Genomic DNA, 18,924 nt, shown 5'->3' with positions numbered 1-18,924 from the left:
AGACAACCCAATTAAAAATGGGCAAAAGTTTGTAAGTTCACCAAGAAAGACATTTGAATGGCTCTTTAGCCCATGCAAAGATGCTCAACAGCATCAGTCACCAAGGCAACTCAGATCAAACCCACACTGAGACCCACCTCACACCCACCAGGACAGCTGGCATCAGACAATACAGAGAGGGTGAGGAAGTGAAGAAGTGAACACTCAGCATTCGGGTAGGAACATGAAATGGTGGCTCTACAAGTCTACTCAAGGTAAGGTAGCTGAGTACAAAAACTAATATAAGAGAAATCAACAGCTTTCAAATATACATCCAATCAGAAATTATATTGGGAAAGACCACATTTAAAGTGCAAAATAATAATAAAAGGTAAACTCACTAGAAAAGAGGTTAGCAAGAAATGGGGAATATCTATAAGAGGGGCACAAAAGAACATTTGACAAAATATAAAGGCACCTCTTACTCTTAGATAGGAAGATTCAATACTATAAAGAAGTCAGTTTTCCCTGCAGATATAAATTTAATGCCATCCAAATAAAAATACCAGCAGAATTTTAGACAATTCGGCAAGCTAATTCTAAAAATCACATGGAAAAAAATAGAAAACAAGACTTTTCAGGAAAAAAATCTAGAAAAGGAGAGTAATAGGGGAAGACTAGTGTGACTAGATATTAAAACATTATAAAATGTATGAAACCAGTTAAGTACAGATATACATATTAACGTATCAGAATAGAAAATCTAGAAAAATAGAAAATCTTAGGAATTATTATAAAGAGTTTCAAATAAACCCAAATACATAGAGGAATAAAATAAATTTTTGCTCACACAGCCATACAAAAGGAAGTTTTAAGGGATGTTCTTCAGGCAGAAAGAAAAAAAAATCAAAATACTAGAAGTGTGTAGATTTGCCTAGAGAGGAGTCAGACCTCTCTCAAGCTTGTCTTTACAAAGCATCACAGAGACTATGTGCGGGTTACTGAATGTGCTCACTCATGCCTACACATTTCAATATACTATTCTTGGGATCTGAATGCCATTTTACATTCCCAATCCGCCAAATTAACACCTGAGCTTCAGAAAAGTTCAGGAGTTATGTTTCCATTAAATATTCTTTTTTTTAAGAAGAAATAGAGTATGTGTGTGTGTGTTCAGTCATCTCCGACTCTTTGCTACCCCAAGGACTGTAGCCATCAGGTCCCTCTGACCATGGAATTTTCCAGGCAAGAATACTGGAGTGGGTTGCCATTTCCTCCTCCAGGGAATCTTCCTGGCCCAGGGATCGAATCAGCGTCTCTTCTGCCTCCTGCATTGGCAGGTGAATTCTTTACCACTGTGCCACCTGGGAAGCCCTAGGGTGTGTGCAGTGTCTCCTAAATGTTGACTTTCCATTTTCTTGCATCTCCATTTTGTTCCTCATCTGTTATTTGTTCTTTACAGCACTGCCAGAGGAGCACTGCTAACATTAAAAAAAAAAAAAATCTGATTGTGTCCTTCTCCTACTCAAAAATATTTGATGCCAATTAAATACCTGAATGTTTCTAGAATAAAGTATGAACTTCTTGGGACACCAAATGCTTTCAAGGCCTTCTTGGACTCACTTCCAAACTACTTTCTCTCCTCAGCTCTACCATGTATATATGTTTGCACCCAATATTTGCAGCCACTGCAGCCCTTATCATTCACACACATACATCTCTCTTGGTGCTTTGTTCACCCAGAACCTTCAGCCTCACCTAATCCAACTCTTCGCATCACACCCAATCTCTCCATTCCATCATCCCCCTCAATCCCCAGTCTTCTCTGCACATTCAGATATTTCAAAGCTTTGTTTTCAATGAAACTGCATCTAAAATATTTTAAGAATGAATGACTCAATCTTGAGCTTCCATAGTTCATATTTATTTAATTATGGTTGATATTATTAGTTGTTTTTATGTCTGTCACTAGTCTATAACTTTCATAGAAGTCAGGGCCGCATCTTACTAATTTGTTTCATCCTGGTAGCTTTGAATACATTGCAAATGACATGGTAATAAATATTGACACACAAAAATAAATGGTTTTTCCACAGCATGAAATAAAGTAGTGCCTGACACATGGTCAGTGTTCAATAAATGTGAACTCTTTCTAGTAGTAATAACAGATGCTCAAAAAACATTTTGTGAAAAATGGCAAAAGCTCATTGTGCTGATTTACTATTAGCCAGCTAAGTTCTTTTAAAATTGATACTGCTTAGGAATTATTATAAAGAGTTTCAATTTCCTCTTTTGGTAAAAGCAAAAGTTTAGGTTCTCGAACCACAGAAAGATATTTTTCAAGACCTAGGTTCATGTATCACTTAATCTGGTCTCCATACAGATAGAATTAAATATTGAAATCTTTTTATATCCATTTAGTCCCTGATACTTAGTACAACTCTTAATACCAAGTAAGCACTTAAAAATGTTAGTGGAAGGAATAAACAAATAAATGAGTTAGGATGAATTGTTTATGCAACAGAATCTCCAAACCATGAACACATCATATATAAGGAATATGTTTCATTCATTTTTTTGTCTCCAGCCACCTCGCCCAGTATCTGACACAAAATGAATGTTTACTAAACAGCTATTTATTAAATTATAGATAAGCGATAAACACAGTTTACTTTAAAAATGCAAAGAAGGAAAAAGAAAACACATTTGTTGTATCATGTAAACTTGCACCAAAGATTTGTGAATAGATTTATTAATGGGGTGGAATTTCTACCTGGAAGATAGAGAGGTAAACATGGAGACTGAGAAGTCAGGTCACCTTAGTCCTCTCAAGTGGTTAAAGCTAACTAGTCCCTGTGAATGAAAATCTAGCCTCTCTGAGGGTCTCTAGCCTCTATACAGCATTGGTCTCAGAACAACACAGTCAGGGCAGGTGCTGGTCACATCTCTTAGCCTACGAGTGCATACCTATTAGGGAAATTCTACTGTGGCAACAATGAAAACATAAAGACCTTGGGTGAAGAGAAGAAAGGAGTAGGAGTGTCACTTGAAGCACAAACAGGGAGACAATCTCTGTGTCACCACATCTGTGTCAAGGAAGGCACGCCAGTTTCCTTCAAGGTACATAAGCATGTTGCACCACTGTGGAAGGAATGGAAGAGCAGGACGGGGTTGGCTGGTGGAAGTCACATCTTGGGGAAGCTGGCCAGATTCGCAATGCCACAAGCGTTGTTCTTATTCCGGGCCATGAGGATATAGCCTTTGTTTCCCCAGTTTTCTCCCCAGCTGTAGGACCAAGCAAGGAAAATACTTAGTACCCTCAGTTTATTCAATAAAACATTTACTGAGTATTGTGCTAGGTTTTGATGGTTTACCAAAATAAATAAATCAGTTTTTACCTTTAAAGACTTTAAAGTCAAGAAATGGAGAGAAGGCATAGTGTTACAAGAGAGATTGTTTCTGCTCACGTGGATCAAAAAGGGCTTAACAAAAGAGGTAGCATTTGAGCTGAGCCCAAAGGCTGATAGAGTTTGGACCTGTGGAAACAGGAAGCCAGCAGGTGAGAGTGAAATGAGTAATAGAGGCAGGAAAGCATGGGATATGTGTTAAGATCATGTAGCTAATTGCCATACACCCAGAGCTATCACAGAATCATGGATCAAGTATACTCCAATTAAAAAAAAAAATCATACAGCTGAAGAACAGGGTGCCAGATAGGGTATAGTGGGAGATTAAGTTAAGGGGATCTTTCTGGCCAGGCTAAAGATTTTCACTCTCTGGCCCATGATAGTGGAGGAGACACTGAAGATTTCTGATTAGGAGAGTGATGTCATTCAACTTGAGTTTTATGATGCATTAACTTGAAAACATGAGTCTAGAGCATAAGAGAGAGGTAAGAGAGGCTGAAGCTGGTGATTTTGGTTTGGGAGTGAACCCACAGAAGAGGTGGCAACAGAAGATGAGATGGTTGGATGGCATCATCGACTCAATGGACATGAGTTTGTGCAAACTCCAGGAGATGATGAAGGAAAGGGAAGCCTGGTGTGCTGCAGTCCATGGGGTCACAAAGAGTCAGACAAACTGAGCACCTGAACAACAATCATAGGAGAGATGAATGAAGCCATAAGAACAGATGAGACTGCTAAGGAGACAAGTGGAAAGGCTGGAAGATTAGATACAGACAAAGACAGAGGAGGCAGACACAAAGACAGGGGAATGGGGAGAGATTGGTCTATATATCTTCCTAAATTGTCTTTATAAGTTTACTGTCCTTTTTTCCCAACCAGAAAATTCACCAGTTACCTGGTACATTTACTTAAGCAATTTACCCTACCCCTGTTCCCTTATCCAGGGGTTCCCAATGACCCTGATCCTGCCTGGGCATGTCCTTTATTCTTCCCAGCTCTCTCGGATGTAGAACTTAGCACTTAATCAAAAAGAAAGGACAGGGTAAGTGCCTGGGCTGAGAAAGGAGAAAGGAAGAACACAAGACAGAAGCTGTGGGAGAAGGAATACCCTCTTAGGAAGGTGCACAGGCTCACCCTTAGTTCGGACTGTGATTTTAAAAGTTATTCCCAGTATGGCAAAACCAGTACAGAATTGTAAAGTAAAATAAAAAATAAATTAAAAAAAAAAAGAAAGAAAGAAACACTAAAAAAAAAAAGTTATTCCCAGCCTCACATTCCATCCTGCCAGCCCTCCAGGCAGCATGCCGAACTTGAGAATGCCCCAGAGTCTAGGATGCCTGCTCCTTTGGAGGGCATCAAGGACAGAAAGTTTAATCAGTGCTACTGCCAGGCTGGTATTGATCAATGAGGAAAGGAAAAGAATAATTCCTATAAATCTGCACCCCATCCATAAAGTCATAAGGAGCTAAAGAAAAACAGGGAGCCAACAGGCCCTGTAGTTTTATTTGTTCCCAATAATAGAGAAGGAAATACTAATTTTGTTTTTGGCGCTCCTATCTACTTTCTGAAACGCATTTATCTTCACAGACTTCAAAATCTCTGCCCAACTCTGATATATGTCTATCCTAAGAGCAAAAAGCTACACAAAGGGATATTAAACTTTTACATTGTTTATATTGTTCCCTAATGCTTACCATCAGACTCATGATGGAAACCTCCCTAAAAAACCAATCACACTAGAGAAAAAAGAAAAAATACATATAATTCCAAAGCTCCTGCTGGCTCTTGGTGCTCCTTTATGTTTCACATTAGCTAGGTCTGTCTTTTTTAGGGGCTGTGAGATCACTGAAGACAGACATCTGCTCACATGTTTGTGTACATGACTAAGTACCTTGAACACAGATTAGCTGTCCAACACATACCTTTAGTACTCTTGTCTGGCCATTATGTTAGAATGGATAGCCTCAGATTGGAAAGGTAGAATTGAAACATGTGAGAAAAATTTCTTTGAGGGGAAAAAAAAGGAATATTGGGAAGTTGAGGTTGAGTGTTAAGAGACTGAGGGAGTGACAAATACAGGGTTCCCATAAATACCTGTTTTTAATTATCCAGTGCTTGTTCCCCTTCTGGATCCCATATCCCACTGCCAAAACCGCGTGGTTCAGATTATCGCTATTGCAGTTCTCATCGTAATATACACCTAGGAAACAAATTATCAAGGTGAAGCTTTCTGCAATCCAAGGGCTGCCCTGTGGGGTCTCCCATTCTAGGAGACCCTGTGTAGAATCCTGTCCCAGTATTTTGTAAGAGGACTTACAAAAGAGATGGTCTGTGCTGTGGCAGCTGTTTCTCTCTGGTGGACTCAGTCTGATTATGGAAACAAGTACTGAAAATGCCTGGTACCCTTGGGGAAGCTGCCCAGTCCACATCAGGAGAGAAGGTTGATTGTGCTGTATAGGAACAGCACCGTACCTTTTCTGTAAAACTGGAAGGAGGTCAGGCTTGCATCAATGGCCACAGAGATGGGTCCCACTCGGGCTACTGCCCTCTTCAGGGCTTTTTCATTTCCTTCGGGGATCTCTCTGTACCCTCTGCACTTAGCTGCCTTGCCTGTTGGATTGTACATACAATTTTCATCCTGGAAAAACAAGGTTAAAATAGGACTAGGACCAAGCAAAGGCAGTTAGCTGTTGAGAAAGTCTGTTAAAGTTTTGGGTGACATCAGTGCACGGCAGCAGACTTGAGTCTCCACCAAGGGTCTGTTCTCTCCTCACCATTTTAGAAACTGTAAGAAAAGAATATGGGGTGGGAGGTGGGAGGGAAGTTCAAGAGGGAGGGGACATACACATACCTGTGGCTGATTCATGCTGATATATGGCAGAAAACAACACAATATTGTAAAGCAATTATTCTCCAATTAAAATAAAAAAATTTTTAAAGAACATGAAAATTGTACACCTTGTACCATGCCCCAAAATCACCTCCAGGTGGTTTTAAAACATAATGTGAAAGAAAACACTATAAAACTTTAAAAAAGGAATGTTTTTATTACCTCAGAGTAGATAAAGATTTCTGAAATTAGATTAAAAAAAAACCCCACAAATCAACTCTGGCAATGTAATATGTATGATCTTCAGTAGGCAAGGAGGCAGCAGCTCCTGTGTTCGGAAGAGGCCCAGCCCCAGCTAGACAGAAGACCTTGGCCCCATGCACCTGTATCATGCAGCATTCTGGCTGACCTTGTGGTCTCATGAGAGAGAGAGGTAAAATCACACAACATGACACTAAAACAAATTAATAAAGAACTCAGTAATTTAGCCTGTGAATTTCCAACATTATGTTTTGCAGGTCTAGTTAACAATGATGTGTTTCATTGTCAAGCCAGAATCATGGAATCTAATGGCAACCCACGTCAACGTGGTGTATTCTTTTTGGCAGTTCATTTTCCTAGAGGCCACCCCTCAAAAACCCTAATGTTGCATCTACAAGAATACATTATCTAGGGCTTCCCTGCTGGTCCAGTGGTTAAGAATTCACCTGCAAATACAGGGGGCATGGCTCGATCCCTGGTCTGGGAAGATCCCTTATGCCATGGAACAATTAAGCCTGTGTGTCAAAACTACTGAAGCCTGCATGCCTAGAGACCATACTCTGCAACAAGAGAAGTCACTGGAATGAGAAGCCTGCACACTGCAACAAAGATTAGCTCCTGCTTGCCACAACTAGAGAAAGCCTCTGCATAACAACCAAGACCTGATCCAGCCAAAAATAAATAAAATACTTTAAAATTTTATCTAAACACTAACAGTAATGGTAGCATTTGACATGATAGTCTAACATTATAGTAATGTCTTGTATTAATAATTTCTCTAGATTCCTTTGCCATATAATCCAAACCCTTGGTGCCTCCTAGTACCAAAAATTGCACAGATATACAAGTACAATAAAATATCTAGGGGATGGATTTGGAAGGATACCATGTAATGATATTTTAAAGTAAAAATAACTTGTACTGTGGCTGGAATGAACTTAAATTACTGGATTATCTGCCTGCTGCCTTCTTTCTTAAGCTTTGTTTTTTCACAACCTCTTTCCATTCATTTATATGTTCATATAAGAAGTTCTTTCAGTTTTATACAATAAAAATAATGAGAACAGTTGTCCAAGATTCAGAATATTAAAAATGGAACACATGTCTTATAATGGCTAACTCTTCATTTTGACTGATTATAAAACCAAAATTATTGCATATTCCTCTAAAATGCTTAAGAGATCATTTGAAGGGGTAGGGAAGCAAAAATTATAAGTCAATTGCTCCTTCTATTTCAAAACAGGGGTTCAAATGTTATATAATTTTTATTCAGAGTTTCCGAGTTATTAAACTATCCCTCAACAAACTGGTTAATACAGTACTGAATAAATGATGTAAGCTGTCAATGGATAAGTGATCAACAACTAGTTCTAATAATATTTAATTTTTTAATATAGTTAGACAAACCTTTAAATTGGCTGCCTGGATAAAGCAACGTGGAAAAAAAAGTTATAACCATTAATCTGTTTTTTTGCATATACTATTAGGATTTAATTTTTTTGATATTAAGTGACAACAATAAGTTGTCAAAAAATATTTAACAATTTAAAACAATATTTTGTCACATTTGGGTTATGTCACTAATGGCCTGATATATTCAGAATTAAAAAGCTAATCTGTTAGGGCAGCTTTAGTATGTTGCACCTTACACTAGCAGCCCTGTGAAAACTGTATACAGATTAAAGAAAAATCTTTCCACATACAACCTCCAACTTTCCTCATTTGTATACCTGACAACTTAAAAAAAATAAATAACATGGAATAATAATGGCATGAAATTTCATGAGGATGTGTTGAAGTGAGTTTACTATGTAGATTGTTGAGTATCCAGTGAAATGGATCTGTTCAGTCATTTACATTAATGAGCATTTTATTGCATCAGGTATCATTTCAGATGACTAAATATAAATAAATAAAACTCACTGTTATTGGGTTTTTAAAGGCTCAAATTGCAAAGGAAAAAAATAATTTTTCTAAAATTAAGAAATTTTCTGGATTGAAAGACATTATAAACAGAAAGAAAAGAAAACACATAGTTATAGTTGTTGTTTAGTTTCAAAGCCATGTCTGACTCTTGCAATCCCATGGACTGTGGCCTGCCAGGCTCCTCTGCCCATGGGATTTCCCAGGCAAGAATACTGAAGTGGGTTGCCATTTTCTTCTCCAGGTGATCTTCCCGACCCAGGGACTGAACCCACATCTCCTGCATTGGCAGGCAGGTTCTCTACCACTGGGCCACCAGGGAAGCCCAATACACATAGTATTAGTATCCAAATATCTTTTTACATTTTTTAAACATTAGTAAGAAAGAGAATAAAATCTAATTAAAAATGGGCAAACAATATAAATGCTTCCATGGTAGCACAGTGGTAAAGAATCCACCTGCCAGTGCAGGAAACCCAAGAGACACGGGTTCAATCTCTGGGGTGGGAAGATCCCCAGAGTAGGAAATGGCAACCTGCTCCAGTATTCTTGCCTGTAAAATTCCATGGATAGAGGAGCTACAGTCTACAGGGTTGCTAAGAGTCAGACACGACTGAACACACACACAATCACACACAAAAGATATAAGCAGTCAATTCATAAAGAAATGCAGATATTGATGAAGCTGTGAATCAACTGGATTTCTTATACTATGCAGATGGGAATATAAATTTTCCAAATACCTCGGTAAACAATTTGACATCATCCAGTATAGTTAAAGATGCACAGACCCAAAGACTCAGACAATTCTGTTCCCAGATATTACATTCTAGTAAAGAAATTCTTGAACGTGTGAATAGAAGACAAGACTGGGGATATTTGCAGCAGATAAACAGATCGGATGGGTAGATCTTGGCTCTGTTACATAACTAGAGGTATGAATTTGAATATGCCATTTTATCTCCTTAAGTGTCTATGTCCTTCTATGTCCTCACCTATAAAGTGAGGATAAGGGTGCCTTACAGGGCTTTTATAAGAAATGAGAACATGCACTAAGTACACGGCTTAGCACACGGTAGCCATCATTTGTATTACTCAGACTTGCAATCCCTTCTTTAAAGGCTCCTGCTGCAAAGGCCCCATATTACCTATCAACTCCATGTATATAAAAATGTCCTCAGATCTTCTTCCTTTTAGATAAGAAAGATCTTCCTATTTTTAAAGGACCTTATGGGAGGAAGTGAGTTCATCTCTAAAATTGCAATAAATATGGAGCAACTTGCTTTTTTCTCTCATTTTAAACACGTTAACGTGTTAACTTACATTATTTGTTTAAATGTTCCCCAAATCCACATTGAGATCATACAAAATAAAGCCACATGATTCATGAAATTAGCATGCTGGGCTTAGAGATTTCTGATGGGAGTGGAAGAGTTGAATAGAGAGTTATAGAGACCTACTCAGAGATCTATGGGATGGCCTGTCTGTTCTTTCTCCAGGGCAGAGAGACAGATAGGAGCCATGGTAGCGTAAGCTCCCCAAATTTTCCCGGACTGGACTTCCCTGGTGGTCCACTGGGTAAGAATCCGCTTATCAATGCAGGAGACACATGTTCGATTCCTGATTTGGGAAAATCCCACATGCTGTGGGGCAACTAAAACCTGTGCTCCACAACTACTGAGCCCACAGGTCTTAGAGCCTGTTTTGCAATGAGAAGCAACCACAATGAGAAGCCACCAACTAGAGAGCAGGCCTCACTCACCACAACTAGAGAAAGACCGCGTCGGGCAACCAATTAATTAATTTTAAAACACACACACGAATTCTCCCAGACTGGGAATCTTCTTCGCCTTTTGTGGGAAATCATTTCATCAAGAAAGCTGGATAGGTTAACAGAAAATGAGATTTCTGGAACTATTTCCAGAACAAAATGCCATGCTGGAGAAGAAGCCATTACAGAGCTGTATGACTGTGTGGGACAGTCTCACCTGTCCAACATACGGGTAGGCATCTTCAGAGTCGATGCCCCGGTTCTTCTGCACATACTGGAAGGCATTGGTCATATAGCCCCCTCCGCAGCCATCATTCTCAGACACACAATCCACCAGGTTCTGTGGACTCAGATTTAAGAGTTTGCCGGTTTTCTTCTTGAGTTGGCCCTCTAGGGCACCCACAGAGCTAAAAGCCCAACAGGAACCACATTGACCCTGAGAGGCATAACAGAGAAATCATCAGTAATTGCTGTTCTCACTTTCTGTTTCTCTCTTCTACCTGCCTAATACATTTTGTAAATTCCAGCACCCATCCCCTTTGCTATGAAGTATTCCTATTTCCCTTCACTTAACCTGTGTTGCAGTGTTCTATTGCTATTGTTACTATTAATAACTGTTGTTATACTGTTACCATTAGTTGCAGTAAAGCAGAGTACAGCACTTCAATGAATCAATGAATCTATCATGCACTGAAAAACAGTAAGGTGAAATGCAATACCCCTAACTTACTGAACGTCACAACTTAGCCCAGCCTGACTTACATGTACTCAGAGCACTTACGTTAGCCTACAGTCAGGCAAAATAATCTCACACAAAGCCTACTAGTGTTGAATATCTCCTGTAATTTACTGAATTATAATTATATTGAATATCTTCTGCAATTTATTGAATTATAATTGTACTGAAAGTGATAAACAGAATGGCTGTAGTTGTGTTTACCTTCAAGACCATGTGCCTGGCTGGCAGCCATGGGCTGCTACCACAGCCTAGCATTAAGAGAAGGTATCATACTACATATTGCTAGCCTGGGAAAAGATCAAAATTTTAAATTTGAAGTACAGTTTCTATGGAATGCCTATCACTTTTACACCATCATGAAGTCAAAAATATCATAAGGTGAACCATTAGAAAGTCAGAGAACTACTCTAGGATAGGAAAAGTTTTCCATGTTCTTTAATACTTTTACAAATGAAGAAATACTGCAGATAAAAGAAATACTCTTTAAAGGTAGATCTTGGGCACATAGGGAATAGAAATGTGGAAGACTTATAAAAATATAACTATTGTGTTGGAAACAATGATACTAATTGTGTATATTTGCATAAGAAATACTCCAGATAAAAGAAATACTCTTTAAAGGTAGATCTTGGGCACATAGGAAATAGAAATGTGGCAGACTTATAAAAATATAACTATTGTGTTGGAAACAATGATACTAATTGTGTATATTTGCATAAGATATTTGCTGTAAAAACAATGTAGATGAATAAATAAGGATTTATTATCTTGCTAAAGAAAAAGTCAGGGACCATCTGTACTGGCTTTGTAACACACTAGATCAGTGACCTTGGGTAAATTACTAAACCTCTCTGTACCAGTCTTTATGTGTAAATTGTGAATAATAATAATAAAATGAGACTATGAGAATTTAAAAAGTTAATTCATATAAAGGATGAATTATTACGTGCAATAATAATAATCTCCCAAAAAGTGCTAGCTATTATTATTGGTGTATGTTTGGCTAGATGATACATTTTTTTCTTTCCTGCTAGTTCTATTTTTTAAGATTGGGGATTTCTTGAGAACACAAGTTATGTCTTAGTCCTCTCTACTGTCTAGCACTATACCTGGTAGGTTCTGCAAAAACTGTGGTTGTTGAATGAATGTTAGATCAAGTGTCCTTCTGGCAGATATAATCAGCATTGTTAAGGCTGTGGGAAAACTTACATTCTCAGGCTGGTAAGAATGTAAGATTGTAAAAACTTTTGTGGAAAGGATTCTGTGACCTACTGATTCCAATTTTAAGATTTATTTTGCATAAATATTTGTATATATGCACACAGGTGCTTACAGCAATACTATTTGTAGAAAAGAAAAAAGAAAAAAAAAACAACCTAAATTTACAAAAACAGATGATGAGTTAAACAACAGAATAGGCTTTATTCTCTTGGCAGTGGGAGGTGTAACTTAATTCTTTCCCATCTCTTTCTGGCGTCCTCATACCTTAGGAACAAAGCAACAGAAAAAGGGAGAGATCATGCTAGTTTACATACCCACACCCAACAGAAAGGAGGATACCTGGTTTTTGACAGGAGTAACGTATCCCTTCTTCCGATAATCAATAGAGTCTGGGGCTCTGCCTTCCCAGTCTGGGATATAGAGGGTGTCATTACTGCGGGAACGAGAAGCGGGTACTTTGAGTCCAGTCATCTTCTGAACCACTTCTTCACTGGTCTGGGACAAAGAAGAAAGAGACCAGGCATAAGCAGGGAACCAAGACAAAACAGCAGACAGACCAGGAACTGAGGTTCAACTCACCATATCCCCTAAGTGGTTCATGGCCAGTTCATATGTATGGACACCAAGCGAGGCCTCAAGATTATGGATGGAAATATGTTTCAGGTTTTTTTCCCAAATTAAACGCCGAGAGATTTCATCCACCTAAACAGAGCATAATTAGTATTGGCACAGACTGTGTCCTGTGTATAGTTACTTACATAGTACTGTGGAGGTTTTCAGAAGAGATTAAATTTATAATCATAGAGGATTTACCATCTAGTTGGGGAACTTACCATGGCATTGTTAAGAGCATGCAAAAATCAATATATAAACAACTGCAAATAATAAAACTCAAAGCTCTGATTTATAGGGGAAAATTGCTTATGGATTAATAGCATTATTTGAGAAGGCTTCCCAAAAGAGACCTGTAAAACATTTATAAAGAAAAGATAGAACTTGATTGAGGATGACTTGAAGAGTAGGAATAGAGAGTATATGTTAACTGCAAACAGGGACAGGTTTGCTTGGTTGTATTATAATCCTGAATTTGAAGAAGGGAATTTGGAAGCTAGGACTGGATGTCTCGGGTTCCAGCCCTCCCACATTCTCCTCCAGGTTCCCAGGCACCTTGCTGTTATACTGCTTTCTGTAGGTCTTCTTCCATAGCTCCCATTGGGTGTCCAGTATCTCTTCAGGGTATAGAGCAAAGCTCAATACAGGCAGCAGTAGTAGAACCATGAGCCCCCACATCCTGGAGAATAGGATAATTAGGGGCACGTGTGGTAGTTCCAGTCATGTCCAACTCTTGCCGACCCTACAGACTATAGCCCACCAGACTCTGTCCATGGATTCTCTAGGCAAGAACACTAGAGTGGGTTGCCATTTCCTCCTCCATGGGATCTTCCTAACTCAGGGATGGAACCCAAGTCTCTTATGCCTCTTGCATTGGCAAGCAGGTTCTTTACCATTACCACCACCTGGGAAGCCATGATTGGGGGAGACTCTTCTGTTTGTCCAGAGGTTCCTAATCTGACTTGGGATGAGGAAACAGCTGGAACCATATGCTCAGACAGGTGGTTCTTAATCTTTGGGAAGCATAGACTCACATGACAAGCTAATAAAAAATTGCAACCCACTATTAATTCCTCTTGCCAGAAAAATGAATACACACACAATAATTCTGGGGAGTTCCTGAACCCAAAATTAGGAGCCCCTTCCTCTGGACCAAAAGGCAGAGGAAAACTAGGCTTTATGAGGAAGGCAGACAAAGATTGAGTGATTTCCATATGATAAAATGATAGGTGGGGGAAGAGGGGTCTGGGTTTGGATGTGATGCTGATACATCTGGTCCCAGGTATTTTGGGAGATCACACACACACAGACACACACACACAACTTGGACAGATAACCAGAAATGGGAAAGAAAATGGACAATCAGGATGGGAGCAACACCTGTCTGCTCCACTGTCCCCAGCAGACTCGGAGGAGATGGACAGGTGTAGGGTTAAGATGAATGGGATTGGAGAATACAAAAAGGAGAGAGCAGTCTTTCCTTCCTGATCATTTCTTCAAGGTATTCTTCTGTTCCTTGCCTAAATTTTGATTCTGCTTCTAATCTTGCCAGCAGGGAACAAGGAAAAAGTTGACAGCATCTCCTATTTTCTCTGATATATCCCCTCAGTGTTCTTATGCACTTCCTCCTTTCTCTTCCTGCTCCTTCCTTAGGCAGGAAACTGTCCTAATCTCAACCAGCTGCTGTGGGAGGAAAGCTTTTCTTTTTCTGACCAAAAAACCCACAAATACCTCTGGGACTGCTTCACAGGGCAAAAAAGCCTCAGAAGCAAAGTTTGTTAGAACATAAGACAGAAAAGCAACGTTGTGTGATCATTAGTCGCACAGCTTTTCAGTTTACTTTAGCTTCGTTCACGTCTTGTAGTGTCTTGCTAATCACATGTCCTCCATTTTAAGAAAAAGTTTAGTCTGCGGCAAGTCATACAGCTTGCATGATTTTTAAACTTGTCAATTTCTTGTGTACTCTTTGCACATTGGAAAATGTCCAGCAGGATATTTAATATCTGGAGTGTTTAGGGCTTTTCAGATTCTCAAGAGTAGGAAGATCTTGAGCTACCACCCCTCTGCATTCTCCTCCGCCCTGCTAGTAACTTAACTCTTTTAGTACCTTTGCCTCCCCACCAACCAAAAAAAAACCCTGAGGCCACTCTTTGAGGGATGGGTAAAGGCGGCCTTATATTGCTTTCACTGACAACCACGTATACATACATATAAACCATAAAAGGAGTCCTAAAGATTTCCAGGTAGATTTTACTTAGCCAGGAAATAACCAAAGGAGGACATCACTGTTTTCCTCCAGAAAGCCTATAAAGTTCATTTTGATCTACAAGTCACTACGTGTCTAAAATTCCTAAAAATGGAGAACTGACAGGAATGAGAGGTTAAAAGATCCAGGAAGCTGAAAATGTTACCTGTTGATGGGGATCTGTTCTCTGGGCTCGTCTCAGCAGAGAAGAGTGGATAATGTGGCCGGATGACTGGGGGGGCTGGATTTATTCCACCAGGATTGCGGAAGTCAGCTCTGGCTGCTGGCTGGAAAATTTGGATGGGGAGGGCAGTGGAGATAGAAATGCTGAGAGGGGGATTAGGGAGGAGGCAGCAGATTTGTATAGTTCCTCTGTGTGCATGTGGAGCATGTGTGACAGGGCGGAGAGTTAGGTATTTAGTTTCACATGGCTGCTTGCCTTTGAGACAGACAAAAAAGACCTCAATATATTATTACCCAAGTTGGGACTTACCTTCTCTTTGGTGGATAGACAAGAATATATTATTTGTTACACTAAGGGATTATCTCTTTTCTGGCCCTTTTCCTGTTATTATTCATTTCTCCAACTTTGAAACCTGTTTTATAAAATTTGTGTCTGATCCTCACATCACGGGTAAGGAAATGAAGACAAAAAACTAGAAAAAAGTATCTCAGGGAAGTCACAGGCTCCAAAATCATTTGTATTTTATAGACCTGTTGCCTAAAAGCTGTCATTGCTTTCAGGCAGGGTAATAGCTTTTCCAGACTAACATGATTTTGCTGAGGAAGGATATGCCCAAAAAATCCATATGAAATCAGTTCTAAAGTAACCAGAAACAGTATTCCTGGTTATGACAGCGCTTGAATCAATGCCATAAGCACTGACAAATTCACTTGTGACTTCTTCACTGCCAAAGCCTGATGAACATTATCTGTCTCAATTATTAAAATCCCCAATCCAGGGCCAGTCATATGAGCTTCTCCAAATGCTTCCCTCAATATCCAGGCATGTGACAGATCATGAGAATCTAGTTCAGTCCCTAAACCACATCCCTAAACATTTTCTTCCACAAACAGATGTGGGGGGAAGAGGAAAAGAGGGTCCTTGGAACAAAAATAATAATACATGGTATCCAGCTTCAGTTTCTAGCTGGGTTACATACATAGACCCTCAAGAAAACAGGTTTATGCTCATGGGTTTAATTTCTTAATGAAACATACTATCCTAGAGGGAAACAATGTCTAGACCTAAATAGTTTAAATTTCCCTATCCCTGATTCCTTTAAATCCAGAAGTGCCCTATTGGTCTCAAGTCCCAATTTATCCCCTCTCCCAAGGACTTGGGCAATCCCCTACCCCCCATCCCATGGTCAGACGTCCCTCATGATTTTACTCCAAGTGAGTCAGGATCAGGAGGACAACTAAGGAATGCTGACTGATCAGAGCCCTATGATTTCTGATTCCTGAAATTATAGACACACTGTGCTTCATGTTTGTGTATTTGAAGCACAAGTAATGGATTCAACTGGTTGTGGGTGTTTGTTGTTTTTGAGCTGGGATGGAATAATAAGGCCGCAATTAAGATCACACAACACAAGGAAGTTTACAAAAGGAAAAAAATATTTTGTTTTAAAATCTTTGCTACATGTCATTATTTTTGCCACTGTAAGGCTCAGCACAAGATGCCAGCAGTACAGAAATGGCCAACAAGGAAAAAAAAAAAAATTAAAAATAAAACCCTGAAGGAAAAGCAGAAACAAAACCCCCAGAGCATCTTCTCCACCCCTCCCCTTCTCCCAAAGCCCAATAATAACTGTACAATATTATAGTCCTGATCACATTTAAAAACAGCTGATTATTAAAAAAACAAGGATTTCATTGGAAACTCAACTTTTTGGTTTCTTAAAGTGTGATATAAATATATATGTATATTGTATGTGTGCACATAGAATAAAAAAATAAACTGTCTCCTTTTCCACTTCACTACCTGGCACCAGACTGGAGACAAAAGGGAGGGAAACCTAATGACATTCTGTCAGCCCTCTCCAAGGCCACTACGCTCCTCAGTCCCCTATGGCTACATTTAGTATGTCTTCTCCTCGCCAATTCAGTCTTGCACTTAAGATACTGGCCTGAGCCAAACGAGTGAACAACAACAAAAAGGCTGATACACCTGACTGTTACCTGAGGAAGGTGAAGAGTGAGAGTAGTAACCTGTATCCGCATTTATATGGCTATAGTTAATTATTAAGTGACCCTGTCGGGATGGGAGTCCAGGTCCCATCTATCACATGGATTTATTACACTTGTACTATAAAGCAAACTCCAGTCTCAAGATTGGAGAGGGAGCAAAGAGGAAAGAACTATAGGTCTAGAAGAGACCTAAATTTCAGTTCTTGCAGACTGGATACTTTGAATATGGGATGAAAGAGGTTACTTTGCAAGAAGGCTTGGTATTTGGCTTAAATTCCAGCAGTGAGAATTTTCACTGGGACTGCTAATCCAAGAAGTTGAGTTTCCATGCAGACATAACCTCTAGAGAACACACATCACATGTGACTCTGACAGAAAAATGCAGCATCATCTATGGACAAGTTGGGGGTTCTGAACGTGTTTACCTTGCCAGCCTATTTCTGCAATGCAGATGTTCCATACAAGGTGAGAGCACCAAAAGCAGGAATGACCCAGCTTTATCACTATATATGTTCAATGAGAGACCAAACGTATCAATAGAAGACTTCATATACTTGCTTACAGTTGCATAGTGGCTGGGCACAGATATAATAAGCGCAGCAAAGACATTTACTTAAATACTCTTTGGCTGCATTACTAAGTGGAAACTAATTGGAAGATTCAACTCTTTAGGACTCTTTGAAAAACATAGAGAAAGACAAAGATAAAATCTGGGACAAATTTTGCATAACTCCCTAGTAGGGAGAAAGAAACAAACACAGAAACAAATGTGCACACTCACACACACACGTGCACACACACACACACACACTCTCTCTCTCTCTTTCTCATTTCCTTACTCATATTTCATTCCAGAGGAATTGCTCACAGGCAGCAAAAACCACCTGTACTCACTTCCAAAAACCCCATTACACGTGCCATGTTTCATGGTCCTCAAACATTGAGGACATTTCTCCTCTCTCTCACCTTATTAAGAATTTCTTTCCAAAATAAGCCATAGTATCCAAAGGAAATAGTGAATGTTTTCTAACCTGCTCCTTGACCCAGCACAAATCATTTCTGCATAAATTTCTGGTCAGGAGACATAAGGAAAGACATTCTTAACCTAACCCAGCCTCAATTTTTCAAAGGGTCCCCAAAGCATTGAGGAGTCACTCCATTTCTTCTATAAATGTTATCTCAGAGATGCAGGAAGACAAGGGAAAGGTCAGAAGGGAAAGGGGGTATACATCAGGGGTGAGGGAAGGGAAGGGAGAGGAACTTTTATTCTGTTTACAGAAAGATTTGCTTTTTTAAAAACAAATGGTGATTTTTTTTCTCCCCCACCCTTTATCCTCACCCCAATAGTTCTATTCTGAAAAGGAGGGAAACATAGTTAGGTCAGGAAATTCTTCATTGTTGTAACTGTTGCTCTGGTCTCCCAGCATGGACAGCATCTCCTAATAAGAGAAAAAGAATAAGCTTGGGTCACACACCTTGATCCTTCACATTTATTGAGCTCCTTCCCAACATCCCCCTGAACTATCACCCCTGGCCCCAGAGTTTCTGCTGTGCTGAGTTCTCTTAGCCTTCTTTACTCCCAGAAATTCTAACTTCTTTAGATGACAACCTATTTTCCTACTTCTTTCTCTGCCTTCCCCCTACAGTTCTACATTCTCCCCCTTTTCTAGTCCTCACTATTCTCAATGGGAGAAAATCTCCTTGTCGTATTTCATAAAATCCCCTCTGGATATTTATGGAGTA

The 18,924-nt window shown here is 39.4% G+C and overlaps 2 protein-coding genes across 2 annotated transcripts in view; both read right to left on the bottom strand.

The window, feature by feature from the left end:
- Positions 1-1,881: 1,881 nt before the first annotated feature.
- CTSK (cathepsin K) lies at positions 1,882-18,406 on the bottom strand. The gene is made up of 8 exons (XM_040230796.1): positions 15,155-18,406; positions 13,299-13,422; positions 12,711-12,833; positions 12,471-12,626; positions 10,389-10,607; positions 5,859-6,024; positions 5,481-5,586; positions 1,882-3,264 (listed from the first exon to the last, which is right to left on the bottom strand). The coding sequence occupies exons 2-8, from the start codon at positions 13,419-13,421 to the stop codon at positions 3,165-3,167; spliced, it is 993 nt and encodes a 330-aa protein (XP_040086730.1). The 5' UTR covers position 13,422; positions 15,155-18,406; the 3' UTR covers positions 1,882-3,164.
- Positions 16,591-18,924, bottom strand: part of ARNT (aryl hydrocarbon receptor nuclear translocator) — a 66,184-nt gene continuing 63,850 nt past the window's right edge. Inside the window, exon 22 of the mRNA XM_040230761.1 lies at positions 16,591-18,620. Within this exon, the coding sequence (XP_040086695.1) occupies positions 18,531-18,620 (90 nt within the window). The 3' untranslated portion in view covers positions 16,591-18,530. The remainder of the gene's footprint in view (positions 18,621-18,924) is intronic.

The sequence above is a fragment of the Oryx dammah genome, unplaced genomic scaffold, assembly GCF_014754425.2.
Source record: "Oryx dammah isolate SB20612 unplaced genomic scaffold, SCBI_Odam_1.1 HiC_scaffold_28, whole genome shotgun sequence".
Taxonomy (NCBI): Eukaryota; Metazoa; Chordata; class Mammalia; order Artiodactyla; family Bovidae; genus Oryx; species Oryx dammah.
The sequence above is the reverse complement of the archived record's forward strand: the minus strand, read 5'-3'. Positions and strand labels throughout refer to the sequence as shown.

Bases quoted from the DNA above. Each gene is read 5' to 3' on its own strand.
- CTSK (XM_040230796.1), bottom strand. From the start codon at position 13,421: ATGTGGGGGCTCATGGTTCTACTACTGCTGCCTGTATTGAGCTTTGCT. The intron at 10,608-12,470 runs GTATCCTCCTTT...TATGCCTCTCAG, and splicing joins TTACTCCTGTCAAAAACCAG to GGTCAATGTGGTTCCTGTTG. The intron at 3,265-5,480 runs GTATTTATGGGA...TTGGTCCTACAG, and splicing joins CACTGGATAATTAAAAACAG to CTGGGGAGAAAACTGGGGAA.